This window comes from Heliangelus exortis, chromosome 3, assembly GCF_036169615.1.
Source record: "Heliangelus exortis chromosome 3, bHelExo1.hap1, whole genome shotgun sequence".
In the NCBI taxonomy this organism is placed as follows: Eukaryota; Metazoa; Chordata; class Aves; order Apodiformes; family Trochilidae; genus Heliangelus; species Heliangelus exortis.
The window spans coordinates 33,489,611-33,507,991 of NC_092424.1; the positions used below are offsets into that span (position 1 = coordinate 33,489,611).

Consider the following 18,381-nt stretch of genomic DNA (forward strand, 5'->3'; position numbering starts at 1 on the left):
GAATAAAATAAACTGTTCTAAAAAACCCAAATGTGACAAGCAAGATGTGCAAGGAAAAAATATAACTAGAGAACAGTTAAAGGAAAGCTGCTTTAAATGTCGTTGAGAGTCTTTTGTTTGTTTGTAGTTTGTTTGTTTGTTTTGTGGGGTTTTTGTGTTGTTTTGTGTTGGTGGTTTTTTTTTTTTTAGTCTTAAGCACTACATTTTCAGCCTATGTGATACAAAACCATGTATAAAACAAGAGAGGAAGGCAGAAAAACTTGTGTGGGGAGAGCCAGAGTGAGAAATGGAAAGATGAAATAGTGTAATAAAAGATGACCATTATATCTGGGAATTTGCTGTATTTCCTGAAATTCTCTTGAAGACTCTGATTAGTACTTCATGGTGTGCTAGATTTATGTTTTTCAGCTGTGCTTATCTTGTGATTGCACAAAGTACATATGCCTTACAGACCAGTTATCAGCCTGAACGTGCTGTTCTATTAATATGACTAGACTTGAACAAGAGTACATTAATCTGGGAAGTAAAATGTATAGACTATATTTTTATTTCCTGGTTTGTTTTTTGGGTTGTTTTTTTTTTTTTTTCCCAAGATTTCATGTTGGATGGGGGGAGTGTTTTAACTGCTACCTGGTTTGATCCTTAAGGTCTGTGCAGGCAAGAAGGGAAATAATTTCTACTTCTTTCCATTTTTTCTCCTTCTGGAAGTACAGGTTTCACTGAGTAGGACTCAGAGAATTGTGCTGTGTGTGTTATCTGAGCTGTGGACAGAGGCTGGGGATGTACTGTAGCTGGAGTAAATGCCCTTGTGCTGTGCTGATGGGGGTGACAGCTGCCATTTTGCAGCTAAATCACATTTTTAGCAGCCCTTGGATATGGGAGTGGTGCACAGAAAATACAGTTTAGCTACCCTCTACCTGAGCTCAGTTTCTCCCTGTAGTTGTTGCTTCCACTTGCAGTAGAGGATTGACTCACAGCTTCATGTGGGAAGCATCCACATTCCAGTGCTGTGGCACTGGTTTCCTTCATAAGCACATTTGGTGACAATTTAAATAGTGAAGGTTAATAATGTCTTGGTGCTTAATCTACAGTTTGTGCTACATTAACATTTTGGATGCAATGAAAGTACTTGTCAAATACTGGATAGCTCATGTCCTTTCAGAGAGTTACCTGTCTGTATCTGAAAATAATTAGTTGGTTGCTCTTCAGTGTCTGCACATTTAAAGGTCTAGCCAGGGTACAACAAGCCATCAGCAACACATCATGGATAGGAGACAATCTTCTTTGATGTTAACCTGCAGCTTGTGATTTGAAATTTGCTTTCAGTTAAATAAATACATATGAACATTGAATATCTGGTTAAAAGGTACCAAATGGATAGATCTTGATGTATCTTGATGTATTAGAAGAAACTTAAATATATTTTCTTAAGTATTAGCTTGGGATTTATTGTGTTACATTTGAAATTTATTAAAAACTATATTCGAGAAATTATTTGGGGCTGCAACAATGGATAAATACAGGACAGGCATCTGTATGCAACTTTTTAGGCAGTAGCTTTGGCCTGTGGCTTAAAAGTTCTTTTGAGTTATGCTGAAGTATGCTACAGCCATACACTAAAAGCAGAATTTTTTTAATACTTTGAATTTCTGTTTCTCTTTTTCAACACAGAGAGAGAGCCTCTTAAGTTCTTAATAAAGTTAAATGGTTACTTTAGACCTTAAGTGTTGTTTCACGTATGAAATCCTTGAATTGAGTGGAAATCAGTTTGGTTTTGTGAACTGTAACTAGACAAACTTCAGTCTAATAACTAAACAAACTTAAGAGGACCTTCTTTGGAAATAATATAGCAGGCTAGCTGTGATTTGCCCCTATGACATAAGAAATTTGAAATGACCCCCAGTGTAAAATATGGAACTTTTTTTTTCTAGAACAGTTTTTTCTAGAAAGTTTTTTTAGAAAGATGGGAACAACTGAGATACCGAATAGTAAATGCTATGCCTGTGTTAGTGTTTTAGCTGGACATATATTATGCACAGCCCCTAAATTTATGTGCTTACAAAGTGCACTAGAAAGTTGCAGCAGCAGTGTGCTACTGAATGTTTTTTGCTCTGGAAGATTATCTCATGTGTTGGACACATGGTCATAAATAGCAAAGTCCTGTCAAGTTTTAATGAACCTGGACTATTAACAGGGCATATGCAGATGGACACAGGGTGTTATTGGGGAAAATTGTCTTTTGAAAGAGCTCTGTCCAGTATAATAAAAAGTACCAGCAGATGTGAGGTCCAGCTGGCACAGACTGAAACTTTTAAAGTATAGTTACTTTTTGCTAAGTCCTTGCTAATAAATACTGATTTACAGCTGCTTTATATGTGTCTGTTAAACTGGCAGATAATTATTTTCAATTACTCAAAATGTTTATTTTATAAACATGTACTGAAAGTTGGGTTGAAATATGGTATGAACCAAGCCAATGAAAATATTCTTCTGCTTTTCAGGAGAAGACTTTGCTGTTGTGCAGCAGGAAATCATTATGATGAAAGACTGTAAACATCCAAACATTGTTGCTTATTTTGGCAGCTATCTCAGGTACAGTTTGTTTGCTTTGCTCACTTCAAAATGCCTCTTTATCTCTTTGTAAGGGACAGACCTGTAAGGTGTCTTTCACAAAACATACTTTATCAAATAAGTATTATTAATTTGGTTTTTTTTTCCAGTTACCTTAAAATCTGTTTTCTATAAATAGCAATTCTCTTAACTACCTCATCACTGAAAGATTTTCCTGTGCTTCCTTGGAAATGAGTTGTTGCTTGAATTTAGTACATAAGTGGAAAACTAAGCAAAAGTATGACAAGGATGAAGAGTGCATAGTACCTTTCAGATCAGTTTCAGTAAAATGTCATTTTTTTTAAAATGTTTACTTTGGGAAGCATAATTATTGCATAATACAAATAGAGTTCTCAGAAATGTTCTGACTTAACTGATGTTGATATGTAAAATTGTTTGAGAACTCTGAATTGAATGCTATGGGGAAATGAGAAAAAAAATCTTGCTTTTTTTTCCTTGGTTAAGAGTAGTAGCATTATGTTAAGCTTTAAGAACAATTTAATGCCAAGGTACCCAAGAGTGTAAGCCATGCAGCCTTTGAAACACCCACTGGTGATTTGTGTTTTGGATTTGTTTTGAAATCTAAAAATGACTCATTTTAGCTCTTTCATCCTTGCTTTTTTTCTGTTGATCTACAGAGTTTTTTAGGGCACTGAGGGTGCTATTGGCCTCCTTGGTTTGGAGATGATCCAGTGATAGGACAAGGGGAAATGGTTTTAAACTGAAGGAGAAGAGGCTTAGACCGGATCTTAGGAAGAAGCTCTTCAGTATGAGGGTGGTGAGACTCTGGAACAGATTGCCCAGAGAAGTTGGAACAAGCTGCCCTGGGGAGCTGGTTGAATCACCATCCCTGGAGATGTTAGAAAGAGCTATAGATGTGGTATTTAGGGACATGGTTTAGCCCTAGACTTGGTAGAATCAGTTTAATGGTTGGACTTGATGATTAATGGTCTTTTTAAACCAGAATTATTCTGTTCTTCTATAATACAAGGTGGACATCATATTTCTGCATGTTTTGAAGGTTTCTAGACCCTGTTCAATATGGAAAGATGCTGAGTTACTCATGTACAAGACTTCAGTAACTTTAGATAAAATTTTTCATAATGTCTATCTGCTGCAGCCAAAAGCTTTTCAGCAATATTGGCCAAGTGCTTTTGGACTGGGGTTGGGAAGATACAGGTGATCCTTTCACATGAAAAATCTTGGTATGTGAAAGCCCTTTTGACAAATATTTCCATCTTTGAAGTGGAAGTATATGACAGAATTTGACTCCTGTCTTTGTAGTGCATCTTTTCCTTCTATAAATTCATATTATTTGACCAAGTTATCTTCTGAAATACTGCATTTCTTTTACACTTGTTCTAGATCAGCTGGAGCTTGAGAATTCCCAGTTACTGTTGCTTTTTTGGCCAGCAGTGTCTGATTTGATGCATGTTTCCACTGCTGTGGAAGAGGAGCTCATGCTCCCTCGTTTGTTTGACTGCTGTTGAGCATTCCTTGTTTTGCTCTGGGATGAGCTGGGCCAGGATGTTGAAATGGCAGGTGTAGAGTGTTTTGTGGTGCTCTTAGTGACCTCGGTGCTGAATGTCTGTGTAGTTGGAGCAAATGCAAATTGGTCAAGTTGAGTGTGTCAGAATTTGGAGACAGTGTTGGGGAGAAGAGAAAGTCCTGGCACGTGCTAGAAGTGGAGAGTTCTCAGCTGACTAATGCTGTGCTGAGCAGTTTCCTCTCCCTGCAGCTTACAATCAGTGTCCTGAATAGCCTTGGACACTCAGTGAAACCATCTTTTATAATTCGTGACATTTATTGCATCTTTCTTTGTGAATATCTCGTTAGTTTTCAGTGTGAAAGTTAGCTTTGAAGAGTGGAAGTATTGCATGCTGACCAATGCAGTTCGAGTCAGTGTAATTTGTGGTTTGGATCATATTTGCTCTGCAGTCATTTCAAAGGTCTCTAGTGAAAAAGCTCATCAAATTAGTACTTAACAAACATAGTTTAGGTTGGAGCACGAAGGAAATTTTCAAGAGCAAATTTCCAGTATAAAATGAAGTGGAAATGCACTGGAAGTATAAGAATGGAGATGAAAGCAACCTGTTGACTGGTCCATTAGGTGAACACCATTTGCTTGCTAGACTGAGACAGTCTGGGAGTGTGTGGCTGTGTACTGCTTGAATTATCAGGTACACATGTGCAGGAAGGGATCAAAGTCTGAAGATAAAATCAACAAGCCATGCTGTTCTGGCATCCCATATCTTGCAGGGTGCTTTTCTTGGCAATCTGAATGCTTTTTTTTAATGCTGAGCTGATCTGTGAGCTGCATTGTGCACAAGTTTGGGTGGGTGTGCATAGAGATAGAGCATGTGTACGTGTAGGGAATTGGTATTCCAAACTAAGGGTGTCTGCACTTAAGTTCTGCATGTTTAAGGCTAATTTGAAGGCTAACCTAATTTGTACATTACTTCTGTGCATTATTGGCAGGCTTTTTCTTGGGCATGAACCATCAGTTCTTAATGCTGCTACATACCTTCAAAGTCATACTAACTTTTTTGGAGAACTTTTGGAGTTACCAGTCTGTTTGATAGCAGTTTGCTAGACTGTCAGGTGGTAAAGTGGGAAAGGGATCTCGTGATCTCCTAAAGGCAGTATTTGGAAGCTCCATGTCATAGTGACTAAGCTTCTTAAATGGATGTTAGGTATTCTGAAATTTGTGTGGCTGGGACCACATAGTGTCCCACCCTCCAGTCACACCTCCTTAATCTTCCTTCCGACCTCAAAGCCTCCTTTTGTTTTTGAAGAGAGCTCCTTTTTGTATGTTAAGATGTCCTCCACTGTGTATGATTACCTTATTTGCACCTGCCTGCAGTACTGGGAAGGAGGTTGGAACCACAGTGTTCTTGATGTGTCACGTTGAGTCTGGCATGCTGAAAGTCATTGTTGTGAGCCTTTTCAGAAGACAAATTTAGATGAGAGAAGTTAAGTGAGGAATGGCAGAGGGGAGGCCTGGAGATCTGCAGTGCTCTTAAAGTTGCCTTGAGCTGTTTTTCTAAAATATGAACTTTGGACCAGAATTTGTGCGTTCCATTTGTACATGTTTCTGGAGGTAAGCTGATTTGCATTGTTAAAGCACTAGCAAATGTATCCAGTTGTTTTACCAGCTGCTTCTTTTGAGTAGTCATAGTAGGAGCATATTGTTTAGCAGAACTGGTAAAGATCTGTTTCTGATGGCTTTTTGAAATTTCATGTGAAAACAGACCGAACAAATATTGTAATTGCATTCAACTCTCTTTAAATTTTTTAGATTGAAGTGGTACCTCTTCTCACAGTGGTGTGTTCAGGCTGGGGGTGCACTTAAAAAAATCCCCACAGTTTTTTTCTTGTGTCAGGATATCCAAATATACCTTTGTAGACCTAGAATTAAATTTTGGAAAATATAGTGTATATATTTTGGCACTTGCTTGCTTTTTGCTTTGTCCCTTCCCCTTTCTTTGGTGTAGTGCTGCTTTTTTGTTGCTGTTCATGCAATCGAGTGGCTGTCTTTGAGGCCTCTTATTGTCTCATCTTTTGTTTTCCAAGTATCCTTCAATGCTAAGAACAATTAAAAAACAAGCATCATCTGATACTTGGCACTTATCAGCATATTGTTCCCTGTGTTTTTCTTCTGTTCAATATTGATTTTTCACAGTCACATTTCTGCCCTGCTGTTAGCCTCGGTGTTGGGTTGCAGTCAGTAAATGGTACTGCTAATGCTGTCTCTGTTTTTATTGCTCTTGCCATATGCTCTGCAGACACAGGCAACTGTGTACTCTGTTCCTGTTGATTAAATGGATCTTCACCTGTCTCAAAGCACTTAGGCACAGCAATAAAAGACCAGGTAGCAAACTAGAAAATTAGTCTCCTCTTTTGATCCGCTTATGCTTGTTTTCTTTAGGGCTTTGCCACACTGGGAAGTTAATGCCCAGTAAGCAAAGGTGTGAATATACTCATCTACTTCATGTCTCTTGCTTTGTCAGTGCTCTGCTGCTGTCCCAAGGCTTCAGGGATAGTCCTGACTTTTTCCCCACTTTCACATTGTGGGGAATAAACAAGAGACTGCATGTGCCTGTCTCTTTAGTGCTTCTTTCTTACTGATGTTTCCGTGCTGCCATTGCCGATTCTTTACACAAGCAGTCATACTGCTTCTGTGTCTGACTTTAATCAGTTATATCAGTGGGAAGCCTTCATGTTATTTCAGGCTGCCTCAAAATGCATGGAGGTAGCATCCATTGTTTAAAACCTCTGTAAGGTGTGAACAGTAGCTTTGCCACCACTAGAGGAAGCAGCCAGGGTGGAGCTTTGAGTACCATGCAGACCATGGACAAAAGAGGGGAAGGAGGCCAAGAAAAACAGTTCTTCCTTGGAACAACAGCTGCTCCAGCTGTTACCTGCTGGTGCGAAGTACTTGAAGGTTGCAGCAGGAATAAGCTCAGCACTTACCCCGTTGCCTTGCAAAATCTTCAAGGAATGTTGGTACTGCTATTCTAACAGAGCCTTATAAATGCAATAAACCCAAGACCAGGCATCATGGGCAAACTGCAGAGCAATCATCAGTCTTTCCTTCGGTTGTCCTGTGTCTCAGTCTGTCCTAAGGTGGTTGTATGTGATTTTTCTTTCCTGTGTGTTTTGATGGTCAGGGAATGACTTGGCAAGTCCCAGGTTTTCTGTTCTCCAGAATGCTTTTCTGTGGTCATACGTGTTGCATCTGTCTTAGCAGAGGAAATCACAAAGTCAAAGTAGAATCTGGTATCCATAATAGAAGATTATGCCTTCAGCCTTCAGATTATTCCTTATTATGCCTTCAACCCTCTGTCTGTTCTTGGAAAGCACCTTTTATGGAGGTATAGTGAGTCAAACTGAATTGGTTTCTCCCTTAGTAAGAGGAACTTAAAGAACTTCCCTCTGCCCCCTGCCACCAAAAGTATCCATAAGTATTTTTGATGGAAAAGGTTTCATCTGAGAAGGTACTTACCCATGGCATGGGTTCCTGCTGTGCCTAGGTTTGACTAAATCACTAGAGTTTTACTCAATTTGTTGTGAAAGAAATTGAGTTGAGAGAGATCTCTTTGGTTTGGATTTGTTTCTTTTTTGTTTTGTGTTAATTCCTCTGCTCTGAAAAAGGGGAGAAAAGTGAAAATGATTAAGAAATACGAACCCATATCTGTTTTCTCCCTACCCTCAGTAAAAATATATTTAATTTTCTTAGTAGATCCGGAAAAAAAATCAGTGTGCATGTTTCACTAATGCTATTTCTATTACTTCAGTAAACCCTGGAATATTTTTAGTGTTTCATTACTTACTATTTTGACAGGGAAGTTTCACATAAGGATTAAATCATATTCATTATTTGACTTACTACTTTTCATAATACGGAACTTGTTATGTTGTGCTTCATAATGCTTGAGTATTCTGACAGCTTCCTGAGGTGCTGACAGCTAATATTTTGTATCTGACAGCTAATGAATGGTTTTGTTCACTTTTTAGACGAGACAAGCTATGGATTTGCATGGAGTTTTGTGGAGGTGGATCTCTACAGGATATTTATCATGGTAAGTCAAGACTAATTCCTTGAAATCCAAGTAAAGTTGTATTTTCAAGAATGGAAATTATTATAGTGACTTGGAATCACAGAATGAAACCTAAATTTAGTATCCATAATAATTCATTGAAAGTAAATTTTAGCCTATGTATTTACATCCTTTGTTTTTGTTGGTTTTTTAAACAAAATTACCTATAGTGGGTTTGTGGGTTTTTTGAGCAGCAGAAGTTACTTCTTTCCTTCAGTATCTCATATATTTGTGACTACTTTTCAAAGGCTGTAAAGTTAGACAATACTGAATTGTAAAAATAAATTAAAAAATCCTGATGTGCTGTCTTACTTCATAGCTATTTTGCTTCAGAGATTTTAAGCTTTGCTTCAGTATAATCTATACCACTGCCTTACAGATACCTAGATAAGTGGATTGGTTAGCACAGATGCTCCTGTTCTTTATAAACAGTGATCTTTTATATGTTTGTGTAGCAGTAGTGTCACAAGGGTGCTCTGTTATATTTGCTTCAGGCTTAGGTGCATTGCATGGTCAAAGAAATAAGGGGCATGTGTGAATCTGTTGCAATAGGAGAGGATCAGTCCATTGATAGGTAGTTTTCAAGTGACAAAATCAGTTTTGAGGTATTCTGTTGCCCTGAAATTATGACTTGCTTAGGAACAGAGTGTGCTGTGAGCAATGGTTCTGTGGTTCTCAGGTTGTTTTTCAGACAGGAAATCCATACATATTCTAACTTGTGAAGATTTTTACATGCTAGAATCTTCACATAGTTCTCTTGTGCGTAACCAGATTCTATAGGTTTTTTGGGGCTTTTTTTTGCATTTAAGTTTGATGTAATTCAAACAAGGCATCAGTTTACAAGTTCACAACATGGTCATGCTGTGGTCATTTTATCAAGGCCTGGCCATTTTATCAAGGCCTTGTTGATCTCTTACATCTTTGCTAGTGTTGATAAAAGTATTGTGTCTAATTGTCCTTGTTATGTGGAACACCTGTAGAGTGGGAAATGATTTCATGCCACATAAATGCCTGAACAGATGTCATACAGGAGCAGTTTCCTGTTGCAGCTGATTTTTGGCATCTTTGCCAATAGTTAGAGTGAAAGGTTCTTTTCTGATCTTAAATATGTTCCAAAGGGTCTTATTGCAATTGATCTACAGGTCTCTGTAATCTTAAGTCATTTTAAGTTAATTATAAACACACGTGCTGAGCAATACATATTCTGGGTGCTAATGTATTTGATTTTATGTGGGTTTGGAGCTTTTCTTTCAGAAAAGGGAAGATAGTTCTAGACCTATTTTGAAGACACATAATGCTTGATACTAATTTATGTCAAAATTTTAAATTTTATATATATTTATGTCAAATATAATATATATTTGATATATATTATACTACCAAACATGGTTGTGGGTTTTGTAGAAGCTATGCAGTTGGGTACTTAAATCTTGTTTTATTTTTAACTCCTTACTCTTATAGTTTCCTTAGAGAAGTCCCATCCAATTCTTCTATTTATTTTCTCTGCAAAACCTGGGAAGTTTGGGGTGAGGACTGTGGTTCCTGGTCTTAAAACCCTTTAATTTTTGGGATCAAAGTCCAGTGTCAGGGGACAAGTCATAGACCACTCCTTGCTTGCTGTTCACTGTCTGGTTTACATATTTGTTCAGAATTTGTTTTCCTTCAAAAATCCTGAGTGAAATGGGACCCTAGTGGGAAAGAAAGGCTTCTCCTTCCCTTGGGAAGCTGCTGAGCTGCTGAGGAAGAGTTTGAGAAGGGGCATTGTGTGACAGGCCCAGGATCTACAGTGCTGGTAGCAGAAGAGGGTTGAGAAGGGGAAAGCCTTGTGCTTAAATCATTGCTTCTGTTTCTTTTTTTTTCTTTTTAACTGCTGTTTCTTTTTCCTCTTAACTGCTTTGAGATTTATATAGAGATGGACTTTGTAGTTTCCAATCCAATGGGACTACATATTTTTGCGTTTAAAAAATGTTGTTTGGTGGTCTTTGGGATGCTCAGCCTGGGGTAAAATCTTAAGCACATTTACTTAGAGATTTCCAGCGTAAGATTATATCAGTTTGAATAGACGTAATCGAGGTGTGGGTTTGGAATGGGCAGTATTTTACCTGATTTTGAGAAATTTTTGTTTTTTCCCTTCCATTTCAGTGACTGGACCACTTTCAGAACAGCAGATTGCCTATGTTAGCAGAGAAACACTACAGGTAGTGTGTTCTCAGGTTCTTGTGGTTGACTTTTAATGTAAAAGTATTAGAAGCTAAAAATAAAAACTCAAATACATGTGATGCCATGGAAGTACAGTGTTTGGATGGCTTTTGAGGAGGCCCAGGAACTGATTTGTATAATTTCATAACCTCAAATTATTGTTGATCATTTGAAGAAAACTGTCCTCATCTTTTTGCTATTAGTTTTATTTAAAGGGCAGATACAATATATTTATTAATCCATATTGCTGGTACAAATTAGCTACTGCAAGCTTGAAGAAAAAAATTTAAGACTCAGTTTTTCCTGTCCAATAGCTGATTTGTGCCAATAAGAAAAAAATTCTCTGTGTACTTGAGATGTTCAACTTAAGGTCTCCAGCCTCTCCTCATGGATATGCTAGCTTTCATTTTTCTTTCCTAAATTAAAAGTTAAGATCACCAGTAAAAATTAACCAGAAATGGCTTTTTTTGCTGGATGTTTTGCTTTCATGTGAGTGAGTTCTTGGCTTCTAGTGAATGCAGATCTTTTGAATGCCATCAGTTGAGAGATGCTGCCTTTCATAAACACTCTCAAGATAGCTGTGTCCCTGAGCCAATTTCCTTGCATGCCATGCTAATGCTATGCTAGAGATTTCCTCTGTCTTACAGGACATGGCTTTCCTTTTTTTTCCTTACAGTGAAATCTTACATGACATCTTGGAGGTTTTTTGGGTTTGAACCTTGAAACCCTCTTGTTCTTATAGAATCATAGAATGGTTTGGGTTGGAAAGGTTTAAAGGTCATTTAGTCCATTCTCCCCTGCAATGAACAGGGGCATCTTCAACTAGATCAGGTTGCTCGGACCCTCATCCAGCCTTTGAGTGTTTCCAGGGATGGAGCATCTACCACCTCTTTGGGTAACCTGTTCCACTGTCTCACAACCCTCACTGTAAAAAATTTCTTGCTTATATTTAGTCTACATCTACTCTCTTCAAGTTTAAACCTGCTATTCCTTGATCTGTCACTACAGGCCCTACAAATAAGTCTGTCCCCATATTTCTTATAAGCCCTTTTTAAGTACTGAAAGGCCACAATAAGGTTTCCCTGAAGCCTTCTCCTGGCTAACAGCTCCAACTCTCTCAGCTTTTCTTCATCTGAGATGTGTTCCATCCCTATGATTGCTTTTGTGGCCCTCCTCTGGACACATTCCAACTGCTCTGTGTCTTTCCTGTGCTGAGGACTATGGAACTGTACTGCAGGCAGTAGTCTCAGCAGAGTGGAGTAGAAGGGGCAGAATCATCTCCCTTGACGTGTTGGCCACATTTCTTGTGTTGCACAGTTGGCTTTCTGGCTTGCTGCAAGGGCACATTGCCAGCTCATGTCCAGCTTTTCATCCCCCAGTACCTCCAAGTCCTTCTTTGCAGGGCTGCTCTCAATCCCTTCATCCTCCACCCTGTATTGATACTGGCGGTTGCCTTGACCCAGGTTCAGGACTTTGCACTTGGCCTTGTTGAGCCTCATGGGGTTCACAGGGACTCACATCTTGAGCTCATCCAGGTCCCTCTGAACAGTGTCCTGTCCCTCAGGCATGTCAGCCACACCACTTAGCTTGATGTCATCTGCAGATTTGCTGAGGGTGCACTTGATCCCGCTGTCTAGTGCTGCTGCTGAAGTTATTAAACAGTTCTGTTCCAACATGAACCCCTGAGGGACACCACTTGTCACTGATCTCCATCTAGATATTGAGCTGTTGATCCCTGCTCTATGGGCACGACACTCCAGCCAGTTCCTTATCCACTGGATAGTGCATCTGTCTAACCCATAGTCTTCACAGGGTGTGAATATTTCAGTGGTCTCAAATGGAGTTTATGAAATCATTGTTTATTGTGTGGGAAGATTTCTTGGTTGATATGTGTAAATTGCTTGTGAGAAGGAAGCTTGCTGCTCCATATGTATTTTCTAAGTGTTATCCATGGACCCATTTTTTTGTCTATTTTAAAGCTGTCTTTCTAAATACACACATATCACTCTGACCAAATTATAATGCCTATAGTTTCTGGTATCTTGTTGTAGCTTATGATGCAGCTGTTGCTTTTCCTAGTAAAATGTCTGATAATATAGGACATCTGTCCATCCATAAAAGTAATTTATCCAATGTTCATTTTGCCACCAGGTTCCATGAGTCCCGAGTTTCACTTGAATGCCTGGAGTTAGCATTCAGTCTCCATATTTACAGCCCATTAAGTGGTCTGTTTTCAAAAAAACAGTATCAGTTCCACTTAGAATTGGTGGGACTGATTCTGAAAGTACAGGTCCTTTAAGTATGGCCTTTAAAGCACCTGCTCCAGTATTTAATTTTGAAAATGGTGACCTCAAAGTCTTGACCTCAGTGGTCAAAATGAGTGAGTTGTTGGGCATTCTGTGTCAGTAGCATCCAGAGATTTAAATGCAAGGAGTGTACATGGGACTCTTGTAGCTAATGTCTGTTGCTGGAATGGTAGATAGATGTTTTGATTAATGATACTCTGAACCAAAAGCAAATAGTGTCCAATGTTTGGGTCTACTTGCATGCCTGCAGTGAGGAATTTGAAAAAATATTGGACCAACTTAGTATTGTCAGTAATTTCCCTCAGAGAAACAGGTTAAACCATCTATGAGACGTTGCTTTTCATTTCCTTCTTAATTAAGGAGTTGAATTTCCTAACTGATTAGCTCTTCAGCTACATTGCATTCAGGTTTTTGTACCTGACAAAAAAATACCCCAAAACTGTATCTTTGGTGGTATCATTGTCTAATTGCCACTGTGCATTGTTGTTCACTTGAAAATCTCAAATACCAAGTCATGTAAGTAACTGATTCCTCATTTTTTCCTGTTGGTGTAGTGTAGGACCATCTATGAAAATGCTGATTGTTGATAACAATCCTAATTTGGTTTTTGCAGTCAGCTCTGTGATGTCATGGATGAGTTGACAAAAAAACCCCAAACAAACAAACAAAAAAACCCAACAAAAAACCCAGGGGTGTCTTTAAATGGGTATCTCCCATGAAAATGCAGTCTTTGTGCAGGGTCATTACTGCAGAGTGAGGAAGATATCTACATGTCATTTGTACCCCTGGAAGAAAACTTCAAAGATAATCCTGGAGTGTCAGAAGTGATGTGCTCTGTGATTTGTCAAGCAGGGATTTGATTTCATAGAATTTTCCCAGAATTTAAGCCTACAGTTTCTAATTGGTGTTGAGTCCTAAAATGATTTGGTACTGTTATTGAGACCCAGAAAGAGGTCTTAATACTTCTGCAGAAATCTGTGAATCTGGGTTGAACTCCTGTGTTACACCCTGAAGCTCTGCCTGCTTCTGAGTCTAAATTTACTTGAATTGTGTAATAACTTCACGAGGTATCCAGTGATCTGACTGCTGAACAGAATAGTGTTAGGTAATTTGAAAGTCATTGACTTGGTCTAAAAAGGTGATAGTTACCATGTCCAGAGGAAAGCCTGGTTGGAGAATGCTTTTCTTACAGCAGATATGGTGACTGGTATACTTTCTATATGTCCTGTGCTTTAGATATTATGCTACTAAGTACATTAAACTTGCAAATGCAGTTTGAATACACTGAAGTATGCATATTCTTCAGTCAGTGAGTTATTTAGATCATTGAATTTGACATTCTGTAAAATACAGATATTTTATGACATATTTAGATATGCCTGATAATTATATAAGAAATGTATATAAAATTAAAAATATCAGAATAAATTAATTTCTAAATATTTTATGCAGGGACTATATTATCTTCACAGTAAAGGAAAAATGCACAGAGATATAAAGGTAAGTAAAAACTGAAGGGAATGTCGGTATTTTTAAAATAAGCTACGTCACCTCTAATGTGTCTTTAATATTATGTATCAAAATTTGGGATTTTTTAAAAATATGCAGGGTTTTTTTATCTATCAGAATAAAATTAAATGTTCTGCTCCAGGGAAGAAGAAAAATCTACCATACTCGTTAGTTAGACCAGTGCTGTAAAATTTAGGCATCATCTCGAGTCCAGAGCAACATGTGTTCAGATGTCTGGAAGGGTGTGCTCTGTGCAACAGGAAAGGTTTGATCTTTCCCACACATTTCCAAGGAGCTTTATGTACCTTTTCTTTGAGTCAGCTAGTGAGCAGAGCAGTTGCTTTGACTCCTTGCTTCTTTTCTTGGTTAACAGATTGCAGGGACAGTGACTGCTGTGCTGCGTGGTTTCTGAAGACAACTTCTGCCCCCCTCCCTCTCATGCTAAAATTAGAGAGGGTACTGCAAATCAGGCTCTGAGCACTGACTTATTTAAACCTTCATCTCAACAAAGCTGTATTAAAGGTGCCTTGTTCAGACTCTCGTGCTCTGTTCTGGTTTCCTTCTGGTGCTTCCTGTTGACTTTCTGTCCCTGTAGTTTTTTACCTAATCTTTGCCTTTCCAAACTCTCCCTTGCTCATACTGCAGCTTAAACTTGGCAGACTTCCACCTGGAAATCTGCCAGTAAATTATCATATTCCTTTGTATTGTGTGAGGGAGTTGGTTTTGTTTTGTTGGTTTGGGTTGTTTTGTTTTAATTTTCAGGCTGGGTACATAGTAGTTTGAACTGTAGATGCCTTAATGCAGCCTCATTCCAAATTGTTCCATTGACTGCAGAAGTATATTGGGGTTTTGAGCAATCATTCAAAAAAATTCTCAATGAAGGATTACTTTAGTCACAAAAATTAAACATTTTTCATTATATTTTATAGAATGCAAAATGATGCTTATAAGGATACAGTCCATAGATACTTGCTTCTAAACAGAACTGTGCTTACACTGGGAAATTTAAAAAACAAATTAAAAAAAAAAGTTCTCACAAGCATGGAAACATACTGTCTTCATATGCAGATCTCCTGACTGTTGAATTATGTTTGTTTCCTTCAGTAGCTAAGCTATGTGTTTGGAATATCTTTTTTGTTAGTCTTGAAAGGTGAACAAGGTCAACAGCATGTTAACTGCACTGTTGCACTATTTACCAAGCACCATTTAGAAGGCTCATTAACTATAGTTGTGCAGCCTTTGCCAAACTAAGCTGCATTTCACTGCAAGCCTGACTTTTCCTTCTCTGTGAAAAGCCATGATCTGTAAAAATGTTGGTTTTTTGGGACCCATCTGTGCTGCCTTTCTGTCTAGTTCAAGGGTTGGGCTGACATTTGGAGCTGTGTTTGTGCAGTTATAGCCTTTGGTCAGCTCAGCCTGTAGCTGGTTTCATTCTTCAGATCAGGTCTGTTCTCAGTCCTTTTATGTTGTAATTTTATGGTCCCAAATACTGCTTCAGGTTAGTTTTGACCATTGAACTGGAGTGGTATGTATAACCAGAACTTCAAATCTAGCATTAACAGAATCTCTGTTGTGTAAGGACAAGAGTTTTTTCTGAGCACCTTAATATCAAGGCAGGTCCTTAAGGCTATAATTAAAAACTCAAACAAGACAAAACTGGCTCCTAGATATGAAGAGAAAATCAAATTGCTTTCATTTGGACCTTCAGAGTTCCTATTTCATTTCAGGCAGTGTAAACAGAAAAAAAAGTAACAATTTCTCAGCATAGCAAATTGTTATCTTCTGCTTCTGAAATGGTATTGTGTACAGTAGAAATTCTGTAGTGCCATAGGCTGAAGAGTACTAGAATAAAAATTAATTAGAAACTCTATATATCCAAGTTTCTTCATATAACAGAATGGCAACTTGCTCATTTCACAGACATTTTTCTTGTAGGGCTTCAGATTTCATGAATACACAGTCCTTGACTTGTTTAGGTCACTAGCTTGCCATAAGATCTTAGGTAAATCTTTTTTAATATGGTATTGGATGAATCTGCATGTTTTAATTCAAGTGTGCTTACTTTTTTTTAAGGGAGCAAACATTCTTTTAACGGATAATGGACATGTAAAATTAGGTGAGTTAATACAATTCAGTGCTATTCACAGATTTCTATGTGCTTGCAGTCTTCTGTATTTTTTTTAATGATGTAATGGTGCATGTAAGGAATTAATGAATATCCAACTTTTTTTTTTTCTGGTAGTAGCTAACTACACTATTAGTGTCTGAAGAGTAATTTGGTTAAATGACTTTCTCATGTTACGGGGGGAGGTAAAAATCGTATCATCAGGTTTTTATAATTTTTTAAAATAAAATACACCATTCTGAGTAGTTAAGTGTGAAACGTACCTGCCTGAAAGAATCTCTTGGATAATAGTAAAGGATGTATTTTATTTTTTTAAAGCACTGCGTGTAACTGTTAGGAGTTGTGTAGTAGCTTGTTTGTTCTTGTGTTGATGTTTGCATGCAGTCTGTATGTTTGGCAGTAAACAGAGGATCTGACCAACAGCATCTGAGTAAATCAAGTTTCCATCATTAGCTTTTGGTTTTTATATTTTGTTAAATATTTACAGTATATTTAAAAACAGTGGAGAAACCAAGCTTGTGTTCACTAACACTTAATTACATCAGAACAGCTATTAACTGTTGTTTTGTTCTTGGTTTTGTTTTTTAATAGCTGATTTTGGAGTATCTGCACAGATAACAGCTACAATTGCCAAAAGGAAATCATTCATTGGCACCCCATATTGGTAACTGTGTTTACTTGGCCATTAATAGAGTAGTAACATGTATAATACTGTTGGAAAATTGTGCTTAAAGTATGCTTTGTCACTTTCTGGGTAGACTGATCACTAAAGGCTGTGTCAGACTCTAGTCATCAAATCTGTATTACTTATGCTAAATCCTGCATTACCTGAATATAAGAATAAAATGGTCTAATGCTCTAAGAAATTGATGGCTTCTGTGTGCCATCACTGTTGACTGATGTATCTCAATTTAGTAAAACTTTAAAGCCATGAGCAATTTTGCTTGTTGTTAATTCTGGTGGTTAATTTTTTTTCTTCTCTAATTTTCCATTTTGATGTTTTATGTTTCTTCCCCCCCACCATAGATGCACCTTTTTTGTAAGTCTTCAGTTGATAATGAGTTTCATTTGTCTAAATATATTGTGAAATGCTTCCTCCAAGTCATTTTTTTCCCCCATTTTTTGCCTAAATTGATTGAATTCAAGCATACATGTCTATTCTCTCTGTACTGCATCTTTATTCTTCTTGTTTTCATAATTTATCTTTTCAAAGTTCAGCATTTTATTTTCTCCTCTCTGTACTGCAAGTGGTTATTCCTTTTTGCCTTGAAGGAAATCACATTATTTACTGTAAAATAGCACTTTTATTATACATTTCCCAGATAGACATTCAAAATTCTGTTGTCTGACTGCATAGTAGTTTCACAATAAGAATGTATATAATGAAAAACCCTACGCTGAAATATTCAGTCTTGAAATAGTCAAGCACAGCATTTTTAGCATTCTTGTGCAGTGTAAGTCATGCCAAGGCATGGATTCACTCTGCTTTCAGAATAACACAAACACCCATCAGTCATGATTGTGTAATTGGTTTGTATCTCTCTTTCCTGAGATGTCTGGGTGAGTTTAGTCCTGGCCTGTATCCCTGTGTAACTTCCAAATTGTGCCAGGCTTCTCAAATGATGTGTCATAACCTTAGAAAATAACTTTGAGAGCATTACACAGACTAAATGCTGACTAAAAGCATCAGGTGGTTGGGGTTTTTTGGTTGGTTTTTTTTGCGTTTTGGTTTTTTTTTTCTTTCCAAAACTTCCCAGAGATTTGGGAGGAGAAACAAAGAAGCAAAATTGTTGAGATTGTGGAGAAGAAAATTTAGTTGGAAACAAGCAGTGTGAAGGTTTTAGTGGTGTCTGTGCAGGAGAGTCTATGGTGTTTGGATGGGAGAGAAATAAAGGGCAAAACTGGTGTGCAATGCATTTAACTCTGGTAACCCTGCTATTTACCCTTGTGCTGCTCCTCAGTGTCTTTCTGAAGCTAATCTGTGTTACCTCTACCTTGGTAACTCCCACCTTTTTTCAGAGGGATTGGGGGT

The 18,381-nt window shown here is 37.8% G+C and overlaps 1 protein-coding gene across 8 annotated transcripts in view; it reads left to right on the forward strand.

Annotated features, from left to right (window-relative positions):
- Nucleotides 1–18,381, forward strand: part of MAP4K3 (mitogen-activated protein kinase kinase kinase kinase 3) — an 83,730-nt gene that overhangs the window by 10,474 nt on the left and 54,875 nt on the right. For 7 of the 8 annotated variants that reach the window (XM_071740014.1, XM_071740011.1, XM_071740010.1 and 4 more), the window contains exons 3-8: nucleotides 2,502–2,592; nucleotides 8,128–8,192; nucleotides 10,353–10,408; nucleotides 14,168–14,215; nucleotides 16,298–16,340; nucleotides 16,941–17,013. In XM_071740014.1, coding sequence (XP_071596115.1) covers nucleotides 2,502–2,592; nucleotides 8,128–8,192; nucleotides 10,353–10,408; nucleotides 14,168–14,215; nucleotides 16,298–16,340; nucleotides 16,941–17,013 — 376 coding nt within the window. The remainder of the gene's footprint in view (nucleotides 1–2,501; nucleotides 2,593–8,127; nucleotides 8,193–10,352; nucleotides 10,409–14,167; nucleotides 14,216–16,297; nucleotides 16,341–16,940; nucleotides 17,014–18,381) is intronic. The other variant, XM_071740018.1, reaches the window with a different exon arrangement.